This window comes from Durio zibethinus, chromosome 1 (genome assembly GCF_047325235.1).
Source record: "Durio zibethinus cultivar Kanyao isolate XHJ-2024 chromosome 1, ASM4732523v1, whole genome shotgun sequence".
Lineage (NCBI taxonomy): Eukaryota > Viridiplantae > Streptophyta > Magnoliopsida > Malvales > Malvaceae > Durio > Durio zibethinus.
This window is the reverse complement of record NC_143162.1, coordinates 8,609,733-8,631,732: the sequence shown is the minus strand read 5'-3', so window position 1 is coordinate 8,631,732 and position 22,000 is coordinate 8,609,733. Positions and strand designations below refer to the sequence as shown.

The 22,000-nt window shown below is 33.4% G+C and overlaps 2 protein-coding genes and 1 pseudogene across 8 annotated transcripts; 1 reads left to right on the top strand and 2 right to left on the bottom strand.

The window, feature by feature from the left end:
* Positions 1-33: 33 nt before the first annotated feature.
* Positions 34-691, top strand: LOC111312023 (uncharacterized). The gene has a single exon (XM_022911935.2). The coding sequence runs from the start codon at positions 166-168 to the stop codon at positions 502-504; it is 339 nt and encodes a 112-aa protein (XP_022767670.1). The 5' UTR covers positions 34-165; the 3' UTR covers positions 505-691.
* Positions 692-2,183: 1,492 nt separating this feature from the next.
* On the bottom strand, positions 2,184-7,505 carry LOC111312024 (protein DEFECTIVE IN EXINE FORMATION 1-like; annotated as a pseudogene). Its single transcript, XR_016342901.1, has 15 exons — positions 7,437-7,505; positions 7,136-7,366; positions 6,888-6,998; positions 6,590-6,672; positions 6,351-6,468; positions 6,046-6,240; positions 5,353-5,967; positions 5,163-5,234; positions 4,697-4,953; positions 4,377-4,412; positions 3,910-4,091; positions 3,266-3,549; positions 3,056-3,173; positions 2,786-2,968; positions 2,184-2,635 (listed from the first exon to the last, which is right to left on the bottom strand). The product of XR_016342901.1 is annotated as a protein DEFECTIVE IN EXINE FORMATION 1-like (transcript).
* Positions 7,506-8,229: 724 nt separating this feature from the next.
* Positions 8,230-18,858, bottom strand: LOC111312022 (uncharacterized). Of its 6 annotated transcripts, none has more exons than XM_022911929.2 (18): positions 18,527-18,858; positions 18,055-18,215; positions 16,950-17,088; positions 16,342-16,493; positions 15,859-15,942; positions 15,717-15,779; positions 15,217-15,345; positions 14,925-15,128; positions 14,415-14,534; positions 13,933-13,982; positions 11,043-11,205; positions 10,810-10,947; positions 10,115-10,237; positions 9,926-10,024; positions 9,566-9,655; positions 9,372-9,456; positions 9,148-9,281; positions 8,230-9,060 (listed from the first exon to the last, which is right to left on the bottom strand). In XM_022911929.2, exons 2-18 carry the CDS (start codon positions 18,181-18,183, stop codon positions 8,914-8,916), a joined length of 2,049 nt encoding a protein of 682 aa, XP_022767664.2. In that variant the 5' UTR covers positions 18,184-18,215; positions 18,527-18,858; the 3' UTR covers positions 8,230-8,913. The 6 variants fall into 6 exon arrangements, with proteins under 6 accessions (XP_022767664.2, XP_022767665.2, XP_022767667.2 ...); XM_022911930.2 differs by having other exon boundaries at positions 14,421-14,534; XM_089762296.1 differs by having other exon boundaries at positions 8,432-9,060; positions 9,148-9,213; positions 14,421-14,534.
* Between the last annotated feature and the right edge of the window lie 3,142 nt (positions 18,859-22,000).

Below are 22,000 nucleotides of genomic sequence, written 5' to 3'. Positions count from 1 at the left end.
CAACTACTTCTTAATTTGGTCCCTATTTATGTGATTTTTAAGCAAAACCCACCGCTGAAACCAAACCAAGATTGAATTTTGCTTGGCTAAATTTCTTAAAAGGTTATCAGGTAATTCAAGCGATCAACTTTCTCAATTGCGTTCTCTGTTGTTGTTCTTAAAGAGATGAATTTCAGGAGCTTGGAAGAGTTTTGGGCTTTTTATGTGACTCAGCACTCAAAACCATCTACAAGGCGCTGGCACTTCGCGGGCACACTCTCGAGTATTCTATTATTGATTTATTCTGTGTTGTTTAACTGGTGGTTCTTGCTCTTTGTGCCTATATTTGGTTATGGACTTGAATGGTACAGCCATTTCTTTGTGGAAGGGAATGTTCCTGCCACTTTTGGGCATCCATTTTGGTCCCTTTTATGTGATTTTAGGATGTTTGGATTGATGCTTACTGGGAAAATGGACAGAGAGATCAAGAGACTTGGAAAGAGACCTATCTTGCAGGGCTTCTAAGGCTCTTATGTTTAAGACTTTTGTGTTTAATTCATGATACAATCACTTGTATCGGTTTCTTAGGATGCTGTCATGTCAGCTCTACTTAAACTCTTGTTGATTACATCTTGCTTCTGATAATGTTTAAATACGTTTTTCTTAAATTGATGATGAATAATTGAGTAGAATTCCTTGATGACAGCAATAATTTGACTCTGCTGGATGATTGTCGGTGTAAATACAATTGTGGTCTTTTCTGGGTGATAGGTTGGATATTTTTGGTTAAATTTATCGCGAATCTGCATGGTATTTATGCTGTTAATGTTTGGATGTAAGCTGAGGAATCAGTTTGTTCAGCCACTTGCTTGTGAAAGGCCTCTATTTTAGGTTTGATTCTGCTTTAGGCAAGTAAAAATTTATTGAAGAAACTTTTAGATTGTTGAATTGGAGGATTGATGTTGTCGATAAAGCAATGAAGGACATGAACAAGCTAACACATGATGTAAGGTTCAGCAGTGTTCATCCCAGAATGGGGTAAAATGAATGGTATGGTCTTGCTTTCTGGAAACAATACTAAGTATTCACTTCACAGACTGCTCACACTTCTTTGTTTGCAGCCATGATTAGATGATAACAAACCTCCATCAGCTCAACTTATTTTTAGAAAGCATTTTCTCAGCCATGGTGTTTGGCCAAAAGCTTTCTGACATTTTACTTTCTGACATTCTTCTCTCTGGGAATACAATTTTTAGGCCGTAGGTTATGGGAGAAAAGTGTTGGTCAGTCCCGGAGTTCATATTAATGAGGATTAGCCTTACATTTATGCTGTCAACCAATAGCAGCTCATCATTTGGTAATCTTTAGGACTTCCTGTATAGAAAGCTAACAAAATATGAAAATTCGGTAACATAAATGTAGTTCTTCCAACGTGTATGGTAAACATATTATTTGAGTAGGATTAAACAATCTAATACCAGTAACTGAACACAAGATTCTATCTTAGGGCAGCTCCCGTTTTAATTGTCTGAATTGAAATAGAAGTACAGTTTGTATTTGGTTGAATGTCGTAAGAAACCTTTTGGTACGCAAATCTAAATGATTTTGCAAACAGTTAAGAGCGAAAAGGGGCTTGATATTCGTGCTTTTGAATCACTGAATGTCATAGCATACCTGCAATTGCTATCAGGTAGGCATGAAAATTTCAATGATTGTTATAACTAGTTTGATTTTAGTGCGGAATCCATGCACTACCTACCTAGTTTTAACTTTCAGAATGTGTTTTCTAGGACTAAATTTTAAGATGACATGCGTATTTCATGACAAATAATTCTTCATGCTAGAACTTGACTTGGTCGCGGATGTGAAGTACCAGCAAACGCCAACCACCAGGAGTTTTGACTTTGACGGACTCTCTCCCCTTTCTCTTTCGTTTGGGTGTGCCTGGCTCATGCTTCAGTGAAGATGAAAATACCCATTTAGACATGAATTTCTGCAAGTAAAGAATGATAAAGTTCAATAAGCACACTGTGTGGCATGATTGCTCACTATAGATAAATCTTTTTCCTCACATTGAACCACGCATGGTGTTAAAATGAACTTAACTATTTAGTGTCCAAAAAGAAACTCAAATTCGACTATGTCACAATTTTCGACCTCCTTAATCAAAGACTCAGACGTTAGAAAGGCCAACCTTTTTTGACAACGTAAAATCAATTTAATTTGAACTTGGACTGTCTAATTTTGTAGGATATAATGCTTAAATGCATCTATATCTATGGCCTTGGAATCAAAGTGTGTAAATTGTAGCATGTGTTGAGGTCCAATATGATGCAGTGTCACTAGTCTGTGTTCCGGAAGAATGACGGCAAAGGCATGGCCTCCTGTGGGCGAAGGATGACGAGCACACCAAACATACCAAGCATTGGGATGATGAGAAGCCACTTAAGCAGTTTGTAGTAATACATATGGAATGTGAGGGCGAAGTCATCAGAGAAATAGAGCCCATTCTTGTACACCATCTCCACAACAACAGTCCCTGTAGTCCTTACGCCTACTGTTCAAAGTTTTATCTGATATTTCCCGGACGCTCAAAGATCTGGCTTTGCTTTATCCTTCTTTCTCCTTGATAGTTAGCAGGGACTAACAATGTTGTCTGCATTGTTTCAGAAAAATATCACATAAAAGAAAAAGGAGATGATAAGTTAAACAACTTTAGCCAAAAACCAAAAAAAGAAAAAGAAAAAAGAAAGAAACATTTGAATTGCTTTAGCAATTGTAATTTGAGCATGAAATGGCAGCTTACTGTGACATTGTAAGGTGCTTGAAGCCCTGATGGATATCTATGTTTATCCACAATCTCAATCTCCAGCCAGGAGCTTTTGCCTTCCTCATCACGGAAAGCTCTTGATGAATGTCTAACATATACTCCCTCACGGTTGTACTGGTTTGCAAAATTGTTTCTACCTTGGTTATTTGATCTCCATGCCTGAAATAAATTATAATTAATTAATACTTAAAATTCTTAGCAAATGCACAAGAACTCAGTCATATGTCAGGTTCAGTTCTATCCTGCCTTTAGAGGATGATGTGGGGCAGGGGTTGAGAAGCAAAAGACATTTCTGTTCATAGTTGTAACAATAAGATCTAGATCATCACCACCATCAACATCGTCTGCTAACACCATGCTATACCTGTCAAGAAATGGTCCAAATACAAGATAAAGAAACATGAAAGAGCATTGGGAAAGGTATAGAACCATAAGGTGTAAGAAAAAATAACTTACGAAGTTTCACCAATATCTACAACATCAGCACATGATGTAGGTCCATCTATCAGGTACAAATAACCATCAAAAGATGTTGTAACAAAAGTGAGTCCCTTGCTTTTCTCCCCACGTTTACTTAAATCAACTAGAAGAATTTGATTCATTACTCTCCCATGAGTTCTATATGGATAGGGACGAACTACTGAACCATCCTTTCCACTTAGAACATGAATATTCCCTGATAATGTGGGAATTACAAGATTTGTGTAGCCATCTCCGTCAACATCACCAACAGCAGGACCCTGAAGATAAAATGATTTCAAAGTACTTCAAACAGGCTTCCATCTTGATGTATATCGGCTCAGAACTAGTCTCTTTATGCATTATTTAACTCAATTTAGAGATTTAAAACCAGAGAAAAGATACTTGAGCAGATAGCTAACATGCATCCAGGGCATAGACCAGTGAACATATCATATCCCTTCATGCAATTATATAAAACTTTAGTAATAGTAAAAAACTATGTATTTATATGCAAGAAAAAAAAAAGACAGTGGTGGGACAACATCAAATTCTAAATGCATTTACAGAAACTAGCTACCTAATAAATGATCATACCATCCATGTACGGGGAAAACTAGAGAAAGGATGCTACAAGTCACCTGGGGAATCAGACTCTTTACATGAGCTTCCCAAATTCCTTCCCCTTGTGCAGTCCATGCTGCAACATTTTCATGTGTATCTGTTGTCACTAGCTCAATCTTGCCATCATCATTGCTATCAGCAGCAACTACAGCACTTTGAATTTCAGCCATTTCAAGAGGAAACTTTTGTCTGACACTTCCTGAATCAAATGAATAATTCAGTTGGGTAATTGGTAAAGAGAATTGAGAAAGTTGCTTATAATTTAAAGTCAGTTCAAATAGGAAAAACAAAGATGGAAGATCATTGCACAGAAAGTTGCTCGCAATGAAAAACATCAAACAGCATGAGGACAAATCTTTTAAAAAGAAAAATGAAACAGAGTATTTTTATACAAGGAGATATAGTGCAAGTGTTTTGCAAGTAAATAGTTAATCAGGGTTCAAGCAGAAAAATTCAGAGTGGTAAAGAAGCAAGGGTGACAAACCATTTAAGGCATTTCCAACACCTTCACATGTGAAACCTACATAATTGAATCAAAATCATGTATCAGGCGACAAACTGAATGTATAAAAAGAATAATAAAGGAGATTTGGTAAAAAAAATGAAGTATGAGCTAAAGTAGTTTCGACATTGGAGTAGATTTGAAGACTGGCTGCTTGAATTTGGATAGGCACAAAGGTGGGGAATATTGATTAGCTATGTTGTGAAGTATGGGTGTTTCATATAAGACATACTTTAAGAACTATAAACTCAAAATACAGGGGAAACAGATTAAACAAAAGACTGTCAATCTAAAGGGATTACCAAGGTGATCCAATACATAGAACAAGCCAAATGAAGTTCCAACAAGGATGTCCAAGTTTCCATCACCATCCAAATCAACAACATTTGGAGAAGAATATATATGTGCACGGAAGTTAGCAGTATCTTTACTCAAATCTAAGTCTTTTGTCCACTTAACCTGCTTTGTATCAAGATTGAATACAATAACGCCACCAGCAACATATTTTCCAATATCAATATCTCCAAGTTCCTTCATATGTTGCGGGTTGTCACAATACCTAACGAATAATGTCAGTTTTTCAGCTCCTTCCACTGTAAAAGAATGACTCTCCTTTCATGAAATAAAAATTTACTTAAAACAGATTGAAAAAGTTAAATAAGAAAAGGGGAGAAAAAAGCTATAATTTTCCTTGACTGAATTTCAAGAGGCACTTGAGGGAAAACCTAGACTACCAAGTCAAATTGAAAGATAAGGAAGACAACTTACTCATGGTCAAAGAAGTAGGAAACAGCAACAACCATTTCTGACACCCCATCATTATCGATGTCTGCTATGACCCAATGGCAATTAGAGAGCAAAATTTTTGTGTCTGTTATAGTAGAAATCTACTTGTGTCCAGCAACAAAGTTCCTCCACCAGAGAGAAACACATTTTCTAGTTAAAATTTATACTCACTGGTGTAGACAAGATGTGTGAGTCAATATTCATATAATCCTCCATTTTCTCATGTTGTCCTTCAGTCCACTCCTCATCTCCCCACATGGATTCATCAACATAATCATCATAATCATAACTATACTCATCAGCAAACTCATCACTATCACGGAATAACTCAAACGATGAATCAGCATCTGCTTCTAACCCTTGATCATTTTTCACAGTAGCTTCCTGAACATTCTCTTTTGAATCAGAACTACCTTCCTGGGAACCTTTTGAGTTGTTATCTTCTAGAAGCCGTCTCCCAGCACTTGTTTTATTATGTGCTTCAGTGTTTCCCACCGATTCAGCACTTACAGAAGAATTATCAACACCAGTTGGCAGCTTGATGGTATCTTCTATTTGACTTCCATCCATTTTCTTTCCATTCTCTGCATTAGACAAGTTAACCTTGCTAGATTGACTTTCTTTTGATATTGAACCAGTAAGGTTAGATTGAGGTATACTTCCATTCATTTCTGCAAGGATAACCAACATGTATTGGTGTGAGTTGTTTCATGAGAAGAGAATGCTTCGCAATATAATCCCTCAACAAAATGTGATGTATACTTTTTGCCAGTTTATTGTCTTCAAACTACCATTATGGAGCAGAGGACAACGTAGCTTTCTTAGCAACTATATAAAATGAGAGATTAAGAAAGTGAGAAGTAACAGGGTTATAAATTTATTGAAACTTGGTAATAGCATATGGCTAATTGCATTCATTTTAGCAGCATCCTCGAGTAAATCATCATGGACATCTGGATGAGAACGGTCAACTGGATCAGGATGCAATCCCACGTACCAATCGTTACGAACTTTTCTACGAGGTATCTCCAATTTATCAGTCATCATGTAGCCTGAAACCCTAAAAATAATAACCTTTGGAGAAATTAGTATGACAACATCATAATGATGATGAGTTCCTCCACCAACTTGAGGGCATCAGATAATGAGCAAATAACTAAGATAAATAACCTGAAAAAAAGCACTTCCCCATTGTAGGTAGCCAGAGCAATTTCCCTCACACCATCTTTATCAATATCATACAAGAGAGGACTAGAATGCACGGTTGACTGGTGAAAAGCAGGCCAACCTGACAAATTATGGAAAACTCAACTGTATCAACTTCAATCTCATTACTCCTTAACTAAATAAATATGTTCATTTTCATAAACTTGATTTAGCACGATCAGAGGACAAGGAAGCATTATTACCAGGCATTTTCTCACCATCTGAACCTTCTAAAACTTCAAGGTAGTGAACAAATGATGGAACCACTATATCAAGCTTCCCATCACTACAAATTATATAATCATGCCAGAGTCAACTAACTTATTATTATTATTATTATTATTATTATTATGATTATTATTATTATTATCAATTTACTCGTAAAAAAATCAGTAAATTTCTGAAAACGAAATGAAAATTGAAAAGAAGTAAAATTTAACACCAGCAAAACTCCGCATGCAATTAAAAAGATGAACTTAAAGGAAGAGTAAAAAACTTCACCTATTGATATCAGCGATTAACGGAGTTGCATAAATGCTAGAGCTGACCTCTGTTTGCCATCTAAGTTCTAAATTTCTAGAGCACTGTGTGTTCAACAAGGCATCTTCATCCCTACACAATGATACACAAAAAAAAAAAAATTTTGATATAACAATGGGTCCACTAATTAAGTCTAATTTACGAATCCAAAAAAAAAAAAAATTGAAAGAAAGTAAAATTAAGATCGCCGGGGCAAGAAAAGAACTTACATTTGGGGATAACCAAGCTCGTCATCGGTAGCCTTTCGTTCACGGAGTTTATTTTTGGTGTCATCGCCAAAAGAGAAGCTCTAGTGACTAATCAAAAGGAAAAGAACGCACAATACCCTAATCTCAAAGGATTTCATGTTGTGATCTTCGTTTCACTCCAGAATTTGGAGAGAGAAGGAAAGGAAATGTGTAATTGAAGAGTATTTTCCAGATGAGAGAGAGTTTGGAAATCTGAGAAGAAGATGATTAATTAAAGAGTGAAAATCTTTTCACCAAAAAAAAAAAAAAGGAGTGAATATACCGTGGGCCGGAATTGTAAGGATTTTCGACAAGAAAAGGAGATCCCGGACATTGAAGATTTTGACGGTACGAGTACTGAATTCAGCTAAACAATCTACTATACTTTCTTTTTTTTGAAAAAAAAAAATACTACTACTAAGCATGCAAGAAAGAAAATCTTTCTTCGAGGATACTGAAATTTGAGTATGATCACTAAAATTTAATAAAATTAGACAGTTTACCGATAAATCACACAACTATTAACATAAATGATTGAATGAAATTTAATTTAATGATTTTACGACTTTTTAATCTTTTTTTTTTTTTTCATTTCATTTTTAATTTTTTATTATTTTGATTAGTTTTTTTAGTACAATGCCGATCAAAGTTCTTTCGAAATATCGTATTTTTAAAAACTTACTTCTAAAAATAAAAACAAAATTTTTACTTTTGTTTTCTTTTATACAAAAATTATTTAATTAAAACGTGCATAAGATATAAAAAATAAAAATACAATTCCCTAAAGAATTGTACCTTGGGAGTTGGTCTAAGTTTCTTGAAGTACGTGATTCAAAACGTAATTCCACCATCATTCCTAATTTATTCATTCACTAGCACTTGCAGTAGCAATAGAAGAGTATAGCTAAAAGGTTAAAATGGAGTGCAGATTTTATGAAATGACAATAACCAAAACTTGTTTTATAATCCTGCATCTGAGTTACGTAACACAAAATTCCAAACACAAGGGACTAGAGGGTAACTCGTTTTATAATCCTGCATTGCATTTTCCACCGACCAAGAAAAACACGACAAAATGTTGAAGCACAATAATTATAAAAAAAAAAAAAAATTTTCTTATGTAATTACAAAACATAACCTAAGCTTCGTACATACAGATTGCCTAAACAGCGGCAAAACAAAGTCAAAACAAAGTCAACAAGTCTACGAGCTGAGAGAAAACGCTGAGGTGCTGTTGGAAGAGCTGCAAATCTCTTTCGACTTAGAAAGGGGAGACAATAGAAAACAAAATGAAAAGTTAATATTATGAGCAAATACCGAGTCTTACCCCTTTTCCTATCAAATATTCACAGAGACCGAAAATGAAACTCTTGTTTTCGTTCTGGAAAATGGCTACTTTTAAAAGAACTTAAGAGATCACTAAATATGGGAGAAAATTAAAAAAAAAAAAAAATTAACCTAATATACATGGTTATCCTAATGCTAATCCTCTTGATCTGAACAACTATAAGAAAAATAGTCTCAGACCTGAACGTTACAGCCCCCTGGATCATACAACTCACCAGCATTAGCACACAACACAAGACTGACTAAAGGGGGGATGCCTAATTACCCTTTACATGATGTCCTCAACAGCCCAAGTATGCACCTAACTTCTACCAAAAGAAACCTGGAAGCACTTAACACACAGGCATTGAAAGGCACACCAACCAAACCATTCAACACCTCAATCAACTGCACAACGACCAGCATGCTATCCATCACCTCCGTCGTGCTGAATTTGTATGCTGCAGGTGGGCCTTGCTGTCAATCCTGATTCGATCAGCATACATGGGCAAGCGAATAACCTCGTTAATCTCATTTAATAAGATTTCCTCTGTGATATTATCCCTTATACTTCGCATAACCTGTTTTTGCATAAGCAAACAGTTTTTACTTACTGCAGTTAGGTAAGGAAAAAATCAACAATTTGTCAAACGAGCAAAGAGGCAGACCTTCTTGAAAGTATTGAAATCATTGGGAGTCGACTTATCTTTCCTGATCCGCATATAGATCCACACCTGTCGATTAAGATCCCAAGAACACTCAATAATCTTCCCAGATAATGAACAAAGAGGATCTGAAACATCTGCAAGTAATCAAGAAACTAAACAATCAAAATCAAAGGTGATGATCTCAAATGAAGCAGAAAAATGGAATAAACACAATTCACAGCAACCTCTGAATTCAACTTTATTCTCTTCCATCAACTTCTTTCTCCCCCGTTCATAGAGAAAAAGTTGTTCATGATCATCACTGCCAATCTATTGGTACATAAAGCTTTCAGTTTGGGGATGACTACAAATTTTTTGAAGTAAAAAACAGCCAAAATTTAACATCAAAAGCTACTTAAAAGAAAAATGAGAAAACAACCTCAAACAGAAAGTCAACAGAGTTCAGCTGAGCATATTTCCACTTCAGAAGACCTTCATGAGTGCGAGGTACATAAGGATCATCCCAACCCTGGCAAAAAGAACCATCAGTAACCACTTGTGCCTAAAAACATAACAGTCTTTCCTAACAGAGCATGCCTACAAAGCAACAAGAACTTAAAGAGTAAAGATGCATGAATCAGCAGGATGCAGAGTGTGAAACTGAAAAAGATAAAATTGGTTTATTATATATGGTGAGGTACTAAATAACCAATAAAGATTATTTTCAAAAGGAGAAAGAATAAAATAAACAAGTTCGAAAAGGTTTGAGATCCATAATCAAATAATCCTCTTCAATCACCTGAAAAATAAGACCATCTGCCTCGTGAGAGAGCTTGGGGATAAATTCCTTCAAAACCTTATTTACAGTAGAGAGCAACCAAAAATCCTTCCTCCGCACCTGATAACAGATTTAAGCAAATTCTTAGCCCATCTCACAAAGGCGGAAGATAGATCAATATATTAAACATTGGTGTTCCTGAATACATACCCTGAAGGGTTCAAGGTCATATCGGTAATAAGGATTCCTGCTCTGGTAAATGTTCTGGCGCTCATAATTCCGAGGCTCAATCACTTCTTTTTCCAGCATTTTCCATCGTTCATAGAAAGGCCGCTGCACCGGTTTTAATCTATAGGATTACTACATATGCTTTATATATATATATATATTTTTTTTTTTTCACAAGAGAAAATGGAGATAACATGATTCTGAAAATGAAAAAGGCATTTTGTCTCTCAATTTGAATCTACTCTTAGATCTACTAACCCCATTCTTGAATCCCCATAAGACAAAGAAACTATAAAAGAAGCAACAGATATTAATAAGGGAAACTAACACAAACTCCCTTGACAAATTTACTTTGTAGTCATTAAGCAATCCAACTGTTACCTCCCACTACCCCAAATGAATGACAAACTAGTGCCTATATCAAATAATGCTTGCTGGAAAATTTGGCTAGGGAGATCAAAATGCAAAGAAGAATTAAGACTACTGATTACTAAAGCATCTCTGACAAGCCCAATAGTGAATGTTTAAAACATATAGTCTCCAAAAGCCTAGAGTAAAGTAAGATAAAATAACTGTATAAAAAGATCAACTGAACTATCAGTTTCATAAGACAGTTACAATGCCATAGAGGACAAACAATTAAGAGGAAAATTTTGTAATAAATAAGGACAACCAACCTCTATGACAGGCACATGATTAATTGCCATCATATCATAGATGAGATATCTTCTCTCTTTCTTCTGTGAGTCTGGCATGGTATCAATTATCATTTCCCCATCAAGCAATGTGAAATGATGAGTTTTGTCACCTATACCCTAACAAGTGAAAAAAATTATGTCAAATTAATAAAACTAATGAGACAGTAAATTCCCAGAGTTTCTCTTAAAAATAAAGATATGCAAATACATACTTCAGTTGGGTGCCTGCATGGAAACCTCATCTGAACCCTTCGGAAATTAAAACTCCTATCAATTAAATAACATCCATCAATAGTTATTAACATCATATATCGTGTTCCATCCGCTTTCCAAGTGGCATAATAATAACGCTGCCTTAAAAGTTGCAAATTGTCCCTGCAAGTGTAAAAAGAGAACTCAATTTTTATATAAAATAAAGATTTTGGCAAAAAAATTATAAAACAATCACAAAGTTAATAAAAAAAAAAAAAAAAACTAAGGTGGCATTTGGTTTGGGGGAAGTAACTTTCTTTCCCGGAATCTTACTTTTTGTAATTTGATTCATTGGTTTGATTCACAAGAATGTGATTTCTGAAAATTTTTAGGATTTCCAACAATGTAAATAAAGTGAGGAAGGAGGGAGAACCAAAAACTTTTCTCTCCCTGAGAGTTTTTAAGATTTCAAAAGGAAAGTGAAATTTCTTTCCCATTTGTCCTCACTTAATTGCATTTCAAATTATATAAGCAATGTTATTTATCTTAAAAATGTAGTAATTTTTTTATAAAATATTATGAAAATAAATTTTTTAATATATTTTATACAAAGATCACATATTTAACACACTGTTATTAAAATCTTCACCAAAATTATGATTAAAAACACAATCTTTATTGAAAAAATGAAAAAAATTATTTTTTATAATTCAACAAAAATAATTTCTAAGGCAAAAAATGCCCTTTATTAAAAATATGAAAAAATTTTATTTTTTCAGAATTTAACAAAGATAGCGTTTTTAAGATAAAAACACAGTTTTTGTTGAAAAAAAGATGTTTTTAAAATAAAAAAGTAGTCTTTATTTAAAATATGAAAAAAAATATCTTTCAAAATTCAATAAGGATGATGTTTCTAAGATAACAAATATTATTTTCATTGAAAAGACAATTTTCTAAGATAAAAAAACATAGTCTATGTTGAAAATATAAAAACATATATATTTTTCAAAATTCAATAAAGATAACGTTTCTAAAAAATAAATGCAGTCTTTGTTAAAAAGATAACTTTTTAAAGATAAAAAATACAATTTTTAATGAAAATATAAATGAAACATTTTTCAGATTTAAACAAAAATGACGTTTCTAAAATAAAAAACCTAATTTTTGTTGAAAAGCCGATACTTCTAAGATACAAACGCAACATTTATCAATTTGTATATTTTTCTACGTAAGGTCAATCAACATTAAGATAATAATTAGAATTTTAAAATTATATTTGTTGAAAATATAAAAAATTATTTTTTAGAATTATTTAGTTTCAACAGAATCGTGTTATGCATGTGTCACATGTTATTCAAATGTCAGTATTATAAATGTCATATGTTATTCATATGTTATTAAAAACAATATAGTAAAAGACTTTATAGGTAACCTTAAATTCCTATAAACAAAACACAAAAATCTAACATTCCCTAAGTCGACAAAATCTAGAAACCATACATTCCCCTTCAATATCACTGCGAATTAAACACCTCCTAAATAAGACTAGCTCAACATTCATTTTAGCCTAAGAGGTTGTACCTTCATTTTTACTCTCCACACCCCCCTTTGTTTCAAACTTATCTCTAAATAAAATTACTTAACTACCCTTTCTCAAAATTCTTTTAAAGTCTCCGAATTTGCAAATTCGGAAATTTTTAAAAGCTTATAGATTCACATATCCAAAAACCTTTAAAAGCTTCTAACTCTCTTCAAAAGATCATTTAAGTGGTTTAGAAATCTCATTAGGAACATTGGTCATTTTCCCTTCCTCTGATTATTGAAATCAAGAAGAAATTCAAAGACTCATATATTGTTATAAGGTACTTTTTCTATTAAAGTTACAGTTTTTCTTGTCTATCAATTTGTAAATGTTGTGGAAATTGTTCAAGATATGAGATTTCTTTTTCCTCAACTAAAATTTTTGATTTAGGGCTTAAGGTTTTTTCTAGGCTTAAATAATTTATTGGATTCGCATATTAGGTAAGTTATTTGATTACTGGATATGGATACCAGGAATCTTTTAAAAGTGAGAAGGATAATTAAATAATTTCACTTAAAGATAATTTTGAAACAAAAAATAAAAGGAGTGTAGAGAGAAAAAACAAGGGTACATTTTGAAGCTCCCTTATCCTTAAGGCAGTTAAGTAAGAAATGAACAACTGAAGCTGATAAATAATAATCATTTTAGGGGCCAAAACAGAGGAATGGAACTACTTACTTTACAGCAAGTATTCAGTTTTATAGCTACTTCATTATTCACATCCTACACTGTCTATAATGGTAAGTTCTTCATGGATGCTTCAAGACCTTTTCCAAGCCAACATCATACCTTCAGAGACATTTTTACCCAACTTTTTTTCACTATTATTTTGTATTAGAAATAGACATCATAAATAATTTCGTTGTCGCCAAGGACCAAGCTAATCCCAAGAAAATGGAAAAAGAGAATTGAACAATTTGTAACCATAAAACCTTAGGAACTTGAAAGTATTTTTATAAATAAAAATAAAAAAGAGATTATTTAAAATGTAAATGCCCATTCTCAAATGGTATCTGTTGCATTAGACCTATCCACCAAACTGGCAATCAAATTTCTGACCACTAATTTTAAATATTAATGTTTTATAACTTTAACATAAAGCATAGCCAATTGCACATCTCAAGGTGATTTTACTCCACTAGTTTAAAAAGGAAAGTTGCTGCATGGTTAAGAAAATAGCTTAAAGCCTAATCACAGTTCCAAGAGATAATTTGCCTATTTCAACAAAATGAAGAATCAGAAACCAGAATACATGCAAAGTAGCCACATGAAAAACTCTTCTAAAAACTTAACCAAAAAAACAGAATAAAACCAAACATAATAAGGACCTGTTGAGTGAAACTGGATGTGATCCTGGAAATTGCACATGTCCTCTAACCTGGTTTCAAGAAATGGCCATAGCAGAGCACTTATTAAACCAAAACTGTAATGAATAATACACAAAGTGAAGAATTAATTGGAAAAAAACGTATTCAAGTTTTCAATAATTTTGGGTTTTATAAAAGGGAGAAGTTCTCTCAATGTTATCGTTAAGACAAAATATTCTTATAATTTTCAAATATAATATTCATTAAAACAATCAGTCTAACATATTCAAAGCCTACTAAGCACTAACTTATCACTTAATAGTCCACAAAATTATCACAGATATAGTAAAGAAGCAAACCAAAAAAGAAAAAGTGGATAAAAAAGCTATGGCAAGCTGTCTGTCAGAAATTTGATAAAACATTGTCTCCAAATCTCATAGTCTTGACAATGTGAATAAGTAGCTAAATATCAAAGAAAAAGAAATGGATTTCAAAGCGCAAACCCCGACATTTAACTTCAATGTTTGGTAGCAGAATAGGCGCAGTGATTCCAGCTGGTCATGAGGTATTTCATCTCCCAAAACGTCATCATTTGTCAACACTACATCCGTTTCATGATTCTCCTGAAATGACAAAAGACTTATTAAAGCTGAAATCTAAAGAAAATACCTGTTCTAGAATTTTGAGCAAAATTGAAACATCATATATGAAACTAGAAGAAACATATGCAAGCATACCTTGGTATCAATTAGCAATAACTTAATAACAAAGCTTAATTTAATATAATTTGTAAGATTTTTATAACACATGACAAATATCTTCTCTAATCTACATGGTGATGAAGAAGAAAAGGAAGGTTGATCACCAGCAAAGATTACTCATGTGATCAAAGAGGATAACCCCGTGAATAATATTTAACATAAATAGGTTGTTTTCTGCTAAAAAGTCAAAATCTTACTCTTAATAACATACAAAAAGATGTGAAATTAACATTACTGCAAGGTTTTCCATACAGGTAATGCAGTTGGACCTCCATCATCATCATCATCTGCGGCTGCTTCACCATTGAGATCAAGATCAGAAGATCTCTTCCACTCAGGAGTGGGAGGGCATACAACCATTTCAGGCCTTCTTTCATGATAAAATGCATACAAGGCATCAATATAGTCTGGTTTGTAGATTCCTGGAGGACGTGCCTCAGAAAAATTTTTTATTGCCTGCGGAAAAGGTAAAACAAAAATAATATTCCACCGTGAATGCCTAAATGATATTGAAAAATATCAAAAACAACAAACAATTACTGACCTGAGTAACAGACATTGATTGTGATCGCATGAGATAGTGAATAATCATGTATCCGGTGCGGTTATGTCCATGCGTACAATGGACAAGAATATATTTCTTTGATTTCTGACGTAGAAGGAATTGTGACACCTAGCAAACAAATTACATGGAAAAATTCATAAATTGGTTACAGCACATTTTGAACAAGTAACTTGTGAAATTGGGAATGTGCATGTCATATGTGGATCAACAAATGTACTAGATGAATGAGAACAAGTGGGGACACAGTACTGATTATGAGATAAGGTGTAATTTATGTTTGAGATTACAACATAATAGCTTGTTGGCTTTGCCATGATAAGGAAAAATATAACACCAGCCACAACTTCAGTCGTCAATTGATAAATGCACCATGGGAGTTGGGACTAAATCTATCACATGGATCACATTTTAAGAAGAGATAGAGGCCGATATTCTAGTAGATTCTAGAAATGATAGGCAAGTATCATAGCAAAAAGTACCTCATAAACAAAGGTATTTACAGACACATTCTCAGGTACAGCATCCCGTCCCCTGCATTGGATCTAGAACAAAAACTGAAAAATTAAAACCAAAGCCACAAGCAGTAAGAAAAGCATTAAACTATACTAACCCTCTGCTCACCTTTACATGCTTAATGCCTTCTTTCGTCAGGTCTGCAGTTTGATAGTAACGAGATGTGTTTGTCAAATCAATCACCAAACCAAGCTGAAAACAGAACATCATACGTAAGGTATTGTTCTCCAATTAACAATCTCACTTTACGAGTCTTATCCAACGGAAACTGATATCTAACTTATTTGGGTGACATGCACAAAAGCACTGGTTGAAGTCCTTACAACAAACACTTTAGCAAAACCTTGAATGGAATAACCATGTCCACCACCTTACTTTGTATAATCACCTTAGACCTATATGCATTTTTCAATTCTATAGTCAACATGACCCAGCATTTTTGAGGACTTCTAGACTCTTTCGCAAGGATTTTGGCATGCTGTTTACACGGTTGAGATGATGACGGAAAAGATCTGCTTTGCATTTCATGGGAAAATTGACAAGTTATTAACACTGTGAAATGAGAAAAGAAATAAAATATTTTCTATATACCTTTCTTCCTAAAACTCTTTGTTGACGAATCACTTGTTTAAAAGAGTATCTTTTACCAGGAGGAACAGAGTCATTATAAGATTCACCAAGTGGAACCTTAGAAGGAATGATGCAGCCTATTTCCTGACCAACCGCAGGACAATCCAGCCAACCTGCAAAAAGATTTGAAAAGAAAAAAATGCACAATGATTTAAGCAACAACAGGAATTTTAAATTTTAAATAAATCAATCATATCATCATCTAAAGCATAAAAATGAAACGAGTAACAATTTGAAATCCATTTATTTACTTTTTGTGGTAATACCAATGTTATAATACACAGTCTGAAATGCTGAAACTATCATTGAAATTGTCAACTTTAAACAATGTATTCATAAATTTCTTATTATTGATAGAAGTTATAGATACCCTTCTGGTAATATGCTGACACATAAAAACCATTATTAACTACAAATTTGTATTTTAACAAAAAAAAAAACACAAAATCAAAGATACAATGAATAACTTACACAATCTCAAAAACACCACAATATTTGGGCAATGGAACACAAATTGACAACAATCACAAAACTATATAGCAATTACTGTGCAATGTCAGGGACCTTACCAGGAGGGATCCTGCTTTTATCATAAAACGTCGGATTCCTATTTTGATAAAAGTGATCATGTACAGCAGGCTGAGAGACATGCACTGGCCGGTCATCTGGTTGGTCCTTTTTCAATCTCTTCCGTCTCTCTTCACGTTCCTAACAGAAGCAAAATCCATTACCATGCATGAATGAACAGTGATGCACAAGTATGAAGACTATGACCTTGTTAAAGAGAAACAAAAACAAAAACAAAAACAACACAGCATGACATGACATGACATGACATGACATGCTTAACCTAGATAGAAAACAGATGAGGGAAGAGTAAAATGGAAAAACAAACAGGAATGTAATCTGCATGTTAATTAATAATGGATTAGTGTCATGAATGACCCCTAAACTACAGTGAAATGTTCAATGTAGTACCTGAACTTTAAAAATCTCTAATGTAGTATCTAAAGTATGAATCTGTTAACTAATATGGCAATTTGAGGGTTGTTTGTCTGCTGTGTAACATTATCTGAAGTTAGTCACGTTAGGGGTGAGTACCACATTAGTTAAGGGATTCATAGTTCAAATGCCACATCAGAGATTTTTAAAGTTCAAGTCAAAATTGAACATTCAAAAATAGTTTAAGAGTCATTCATGACATTAACGCATTAATAATCAAAATTATGAACACACTGATTTTTCATAAATGCAAGGAACAATTGATCACAACTCCTCTACAAATATAAGAATATCTATACAAATCCTTTGCATAAGTGCAAACATTTTCCAGTATAGTGAATTGACAAGCCACAATGTCTCTTCTCAGTCCAGTAAGTAGATATTACCCATTGAATCAACTACATTAATGCAAACAACTTCAACACTTCATATGCACATGATGAAACTAAAAACAGTTGTCTTAGCTACAGCACTACCTCAACCCAGCCCTCAATGCCTGGAACGATTCACTCTGATATTGCCTATACCAAATTTAGCAGAATTAAATATACATACATAAAATGCCCGAAGTTATTTCCAATCAATGATAGATATTAAGAGCAACTGAATGCATTCTTTAAATGGAAGAAAAATAAAACAGAAGAAGGCCAGAACAGAAGATTCAAGAAGTACCCGCCGGGAAATTTCAACTGCAGATTCTACATGTTCTTCTGGTGGGGGGTAATGTTCTATATGTCTTTCATACGTATCCTCATCATCTTCAGGTAAAGGGGAAGCATTTAAGTCCATACTAGCAATCATTCAGCATCTACCAAACACCATGAACTTATAACCTATATCAAAAGTTAAATAAAATGAAAAAAAGTAAAAGATATGAGCAGAAAATTCTCTAATCAATTAACACTAAATCGTCATAAATACAATGGCTAGCTCTCTCCTAGCAAATGAATTCGTCAAATTAAGAGCAAAATCCACCTAACCAGCTCTTGGTCTTTTCTCTCACACTCCAAGTAAACGAACAATTCGAAAAACCCTAACCAACAAAATTAAACGCAAGCAACGCAATCCTTTTGGCAGCAAAAGCAATACCGTTGACAAGCAAAAAGAAATTAGAAAAGGAAAACGAAATTAGCTTCAAACTCACCAGTCACCAGAAACATGAAATCGACGACGAAATTACAGTAATATAACGATCCACTACGCCGTTGAAAGCTGCTAAAATAAACTGATTTCCTCTGTATTTTTTTTTCTAGGAAAAAAGAAATTGAAGCCTCTCGTGACTCCGATGAACAGAATAACCTTGCTCTGTAAGTTGCACGATCCCGACAATTAGGTTTGGGTGTTCTCAGAAAGTTTCACTTCGCAACCCTAGAGAGAGAAAGTTATTGGTCTTTTTGAAAGAGGACAGAGGGAGAGTAGCATAAGGACGTTAATAATAAATCACTCCCATGTCAGGAGAGGCGAAGAGAAATGCGTAGATTTTGAGTCTGGGGAAATCAAATAAATAGAGACTATAAAATAATAGCGATAAATTTTTAATTAAAAAATTAAAAGGGAATATTTTGTTTTAATTGGGATTAATTCATTTCTTGTCAACATTAGATTTTCATTTTGGATTTACCCACCAACACCAAATAAATAAATGAAAAACCCCAAATTTACTTTATTATAAAGTTGGAGTTGAAAGAGAAAAACATCTTTCATGCTTTATATTCTTACCTTTTATTATTTTGATTGATTTGTTATTGACTCTCTACTAGAAAAACAAAAATTAAAAAATAAAAAAGAGGTTCCCTTTTTACTCGTTAATAACTTTATTTTTATTCAATAATCATTAGAAGGTTTGGCATTACTTTGGAAAAAAATAATTTGTTTGGAAAAAAATTCCAAATAGTAATTCTCATTTTAAGTCAAGACATCTAAAGTTGAAACACATTCTTAGATTAATTGTAATAAATAAAAAAGTTTTGAATAATAAAAAAATAATCATAAATTTTATTTGTAATTATAAATAAGGAAAAAGAATCCTTTCAGAAACTAGAAACGTGAGTGCAACACATTAGGACAAGAAGTGAGGAAGCGCACGTAGCCAACAGAGGGTAGCCCGTGATTCTTTGTAGCCAAGGGAGATACTAAGTTCAGCAAGTAAGAAACTGAGAATGTGATTTCACAGAATTACTATTTCAGAGGAAAATCTGAAAGAAAAAAGCAATGTGAAAGGCTGATAGCAACAGCAGGGGGATTGGTGGGAGCTTTGGGGTCGGGGGAGCAGCAAGCATCGGGAACCTGCCGTGTTCTTGACGTATTTGCCTTTGACAAGGGTATATAAAAAATTCAATAACACAGTACAATTCGAATTGGTAAAAGGACAAAAAAAAGGAAGAAGCTAAGCCAAAATTTCCAAAAGTACGAGTACTACTAGGTAGCTGAAAGGGAACCCATGCTCTCTCTCTCTCTCTCTCTCTCTCTCTCTCTCTCTCTCCCTCCAATCTCAATTCAAAGTACCCAAAATTCCAAAAAAAGGTCATATGGTTTAATTTCCAATTCAATCAATTTTGTTTTTTTCAATATTGTTTCCCGGCTCCAGCAAGACTACTATGAGCTATGGCCCGTTTCGGTGTGCTCTTTTTACCAAAATTCAATGAAGTTGAAAGCCCATCAGGTTAGATTGAAGTTCTAAGCAGGACAGCCCAAAAATTACGTGACAAGTTTTGCTGCATGTTTAATGCTTGCCTCTATTATCACATAGGCTGAAAAAAATACTATATAAATAAACCTGTTTTACTCATTCTTTCATCATCAAAGGGACGCAAATATACCTTATCTCTTCATCCGTGGGCGCCCTTCATCAGCAATAGGTCCAAAATCTCAGTTGTAAGCCGTATACTCCATTTCTATTAAAGTTTATTAGTACAGATTTTTGTAACCTATGGGAATTGAAATGAAGAAGGAAAGTTTAACTGGAAACTCAAAACTTGCCAACTTTTCTTGCGTTCCCATAGACTACTTGAAAGAAACATGATTCTGCCGTAACTCGGCAGAAAATTATATAACAAGATAATATACTGTTCGTGTCGAAAATGTGATAAGAAAAATTGAAAACAAATAATAAATTTATTTATTAGACTTATGAAAATTATAATTTTTGAAAATTTCTATTATAAAAAAAATAATCTGATTCTTACTTTTAAATGCTTCAAGAGTCTTGTTAACTTAATCTTAAATATGAAATCCATTTCAAGGGTCAAGCAAACTTGATCTTAAACAAACGTAATCGATCTCCTTCCTTTAAAAAAAATAAGAAGAGTAATATTTTGACAATTCTTTGAACTTAAATGCTTTGTTTTTTGAGTTTTTTAAAATTTTTTCAATTCTTCAGTGTTTGTTTTCTTGAGACTTTAGAGAGGCTTTAGGATCTTCAAAATCTTCTTCTCTTCTTCTCTTCAAAATTATGAATTATGGCTAAGGAAGACACTATATTTATAGTGCCACCTTACCAAATAATTAACAAGTGATATATTTAATTAATTATATAATTATATTAAATAATATCATTAATTTACATGCCATTAATCGATTTGTCATTTAAAATTTTTTTAATAAATTAATTAAAAAAATTTACCAGACATGTGACACTTTGAAAATATTCTTCTACAAATAGCCCCTCTAGACTTGGTCACCCATGATTTTACTTGCAACAAATGAGCAAATCTTGAAATTTAATTTGCTTTACCACCAATTTTGCCAACACATTACACTTGGAGTAGAAATGTGAAGTCTATTTAGCCATGATTCATCATGATAAGGTCAAATTATAATTCTAATGTCATTGAATTAAAAAAAAATCATAAATCCAATTTGCCTTTGGTTTATCTTTACCAAAATTGGATTATAATTTTAATATCTCAAATTATTAAAATTATAATGCCAAGAATTGTCTTGCATCAGTATGTAATAGATAAAGAATTGAACTCCAGCTTCTAGTCCAACAAAAGCTCTAAGGTATGTATTCCAAAACCACTTAGGAATAGGATTGTAACCCTATAAAAGCATGGCTCCTCTTGCTTATTTCCTTCATCAAAATTAAAATCTTCTCCAAGTTTCTGTACAAGACTGCCGAGGCCGGGTAAAGTTCTTGATCACTTCTCTGCTTGCCTTTTTTTTTCAGCCTTGGAAAATTATCCCCAAGCTAGGTGAAAATTGTTAAGGTAATCAATTCTTTAAAAAAAAAAAAAAAAAGAATCAAGCATCGAACACATGGATAACAACCATGATGCACACGTTGAAATCCCATGTAATCCGCCATGCATTTGACACCTTAGACTCTACTTCCATCATGCAATTGACACCTAATCTTTTAATTCCCATTGTCACCGATTCATTCTTTTACCGTGTAAAAAAAAATCATGCCACACAACCATGATGCCACACGTTGAAATTCCAAGATATATTCATGCATTTTGCCTTTTTTTTTTTTTTTTTTTTGCACTCTCTTGCTTTGTTAACAACAAAGCTGTTGCCTTCATTCTTTATTTCGGGTGCAAAAAAAATTCTGACTGAAATTTTCCTTCAGATTGCAACTTCAATCAATTTCTCACTTCATTGCTCTTCGGTTTTT

Coding starts and splice junctions, on each gene's coding strand:
- LOC111312023 (XM_022911935.2), top strand. CDS start 166: ATGAATTTCAGGAGCTTGGAAGAGTTTTGGGCTTTTTATGTGACTCAG.
- LOC111312022 (XM_022911929.2), bottom strand. CDS start 18,183: ATGATTGCTAGTATGGACTTAAATGCTTCCCCTTTACCTGAAGATGAT. Junction 15,780..15,858: donor AAGGCATTAAGCATGTAAAG/GTGAGCAGAGGG, acceptor TTTTTGTTCTAG/ATCCAATGCAGGGGACGGGA. Junction 9,457..9,565: donor CTGTTGACTTTCTGTTTGAG/GTTGTTTTCTCA, acceptor ATGTACCAATAG/ATTGGCAGTGATGATCATGA.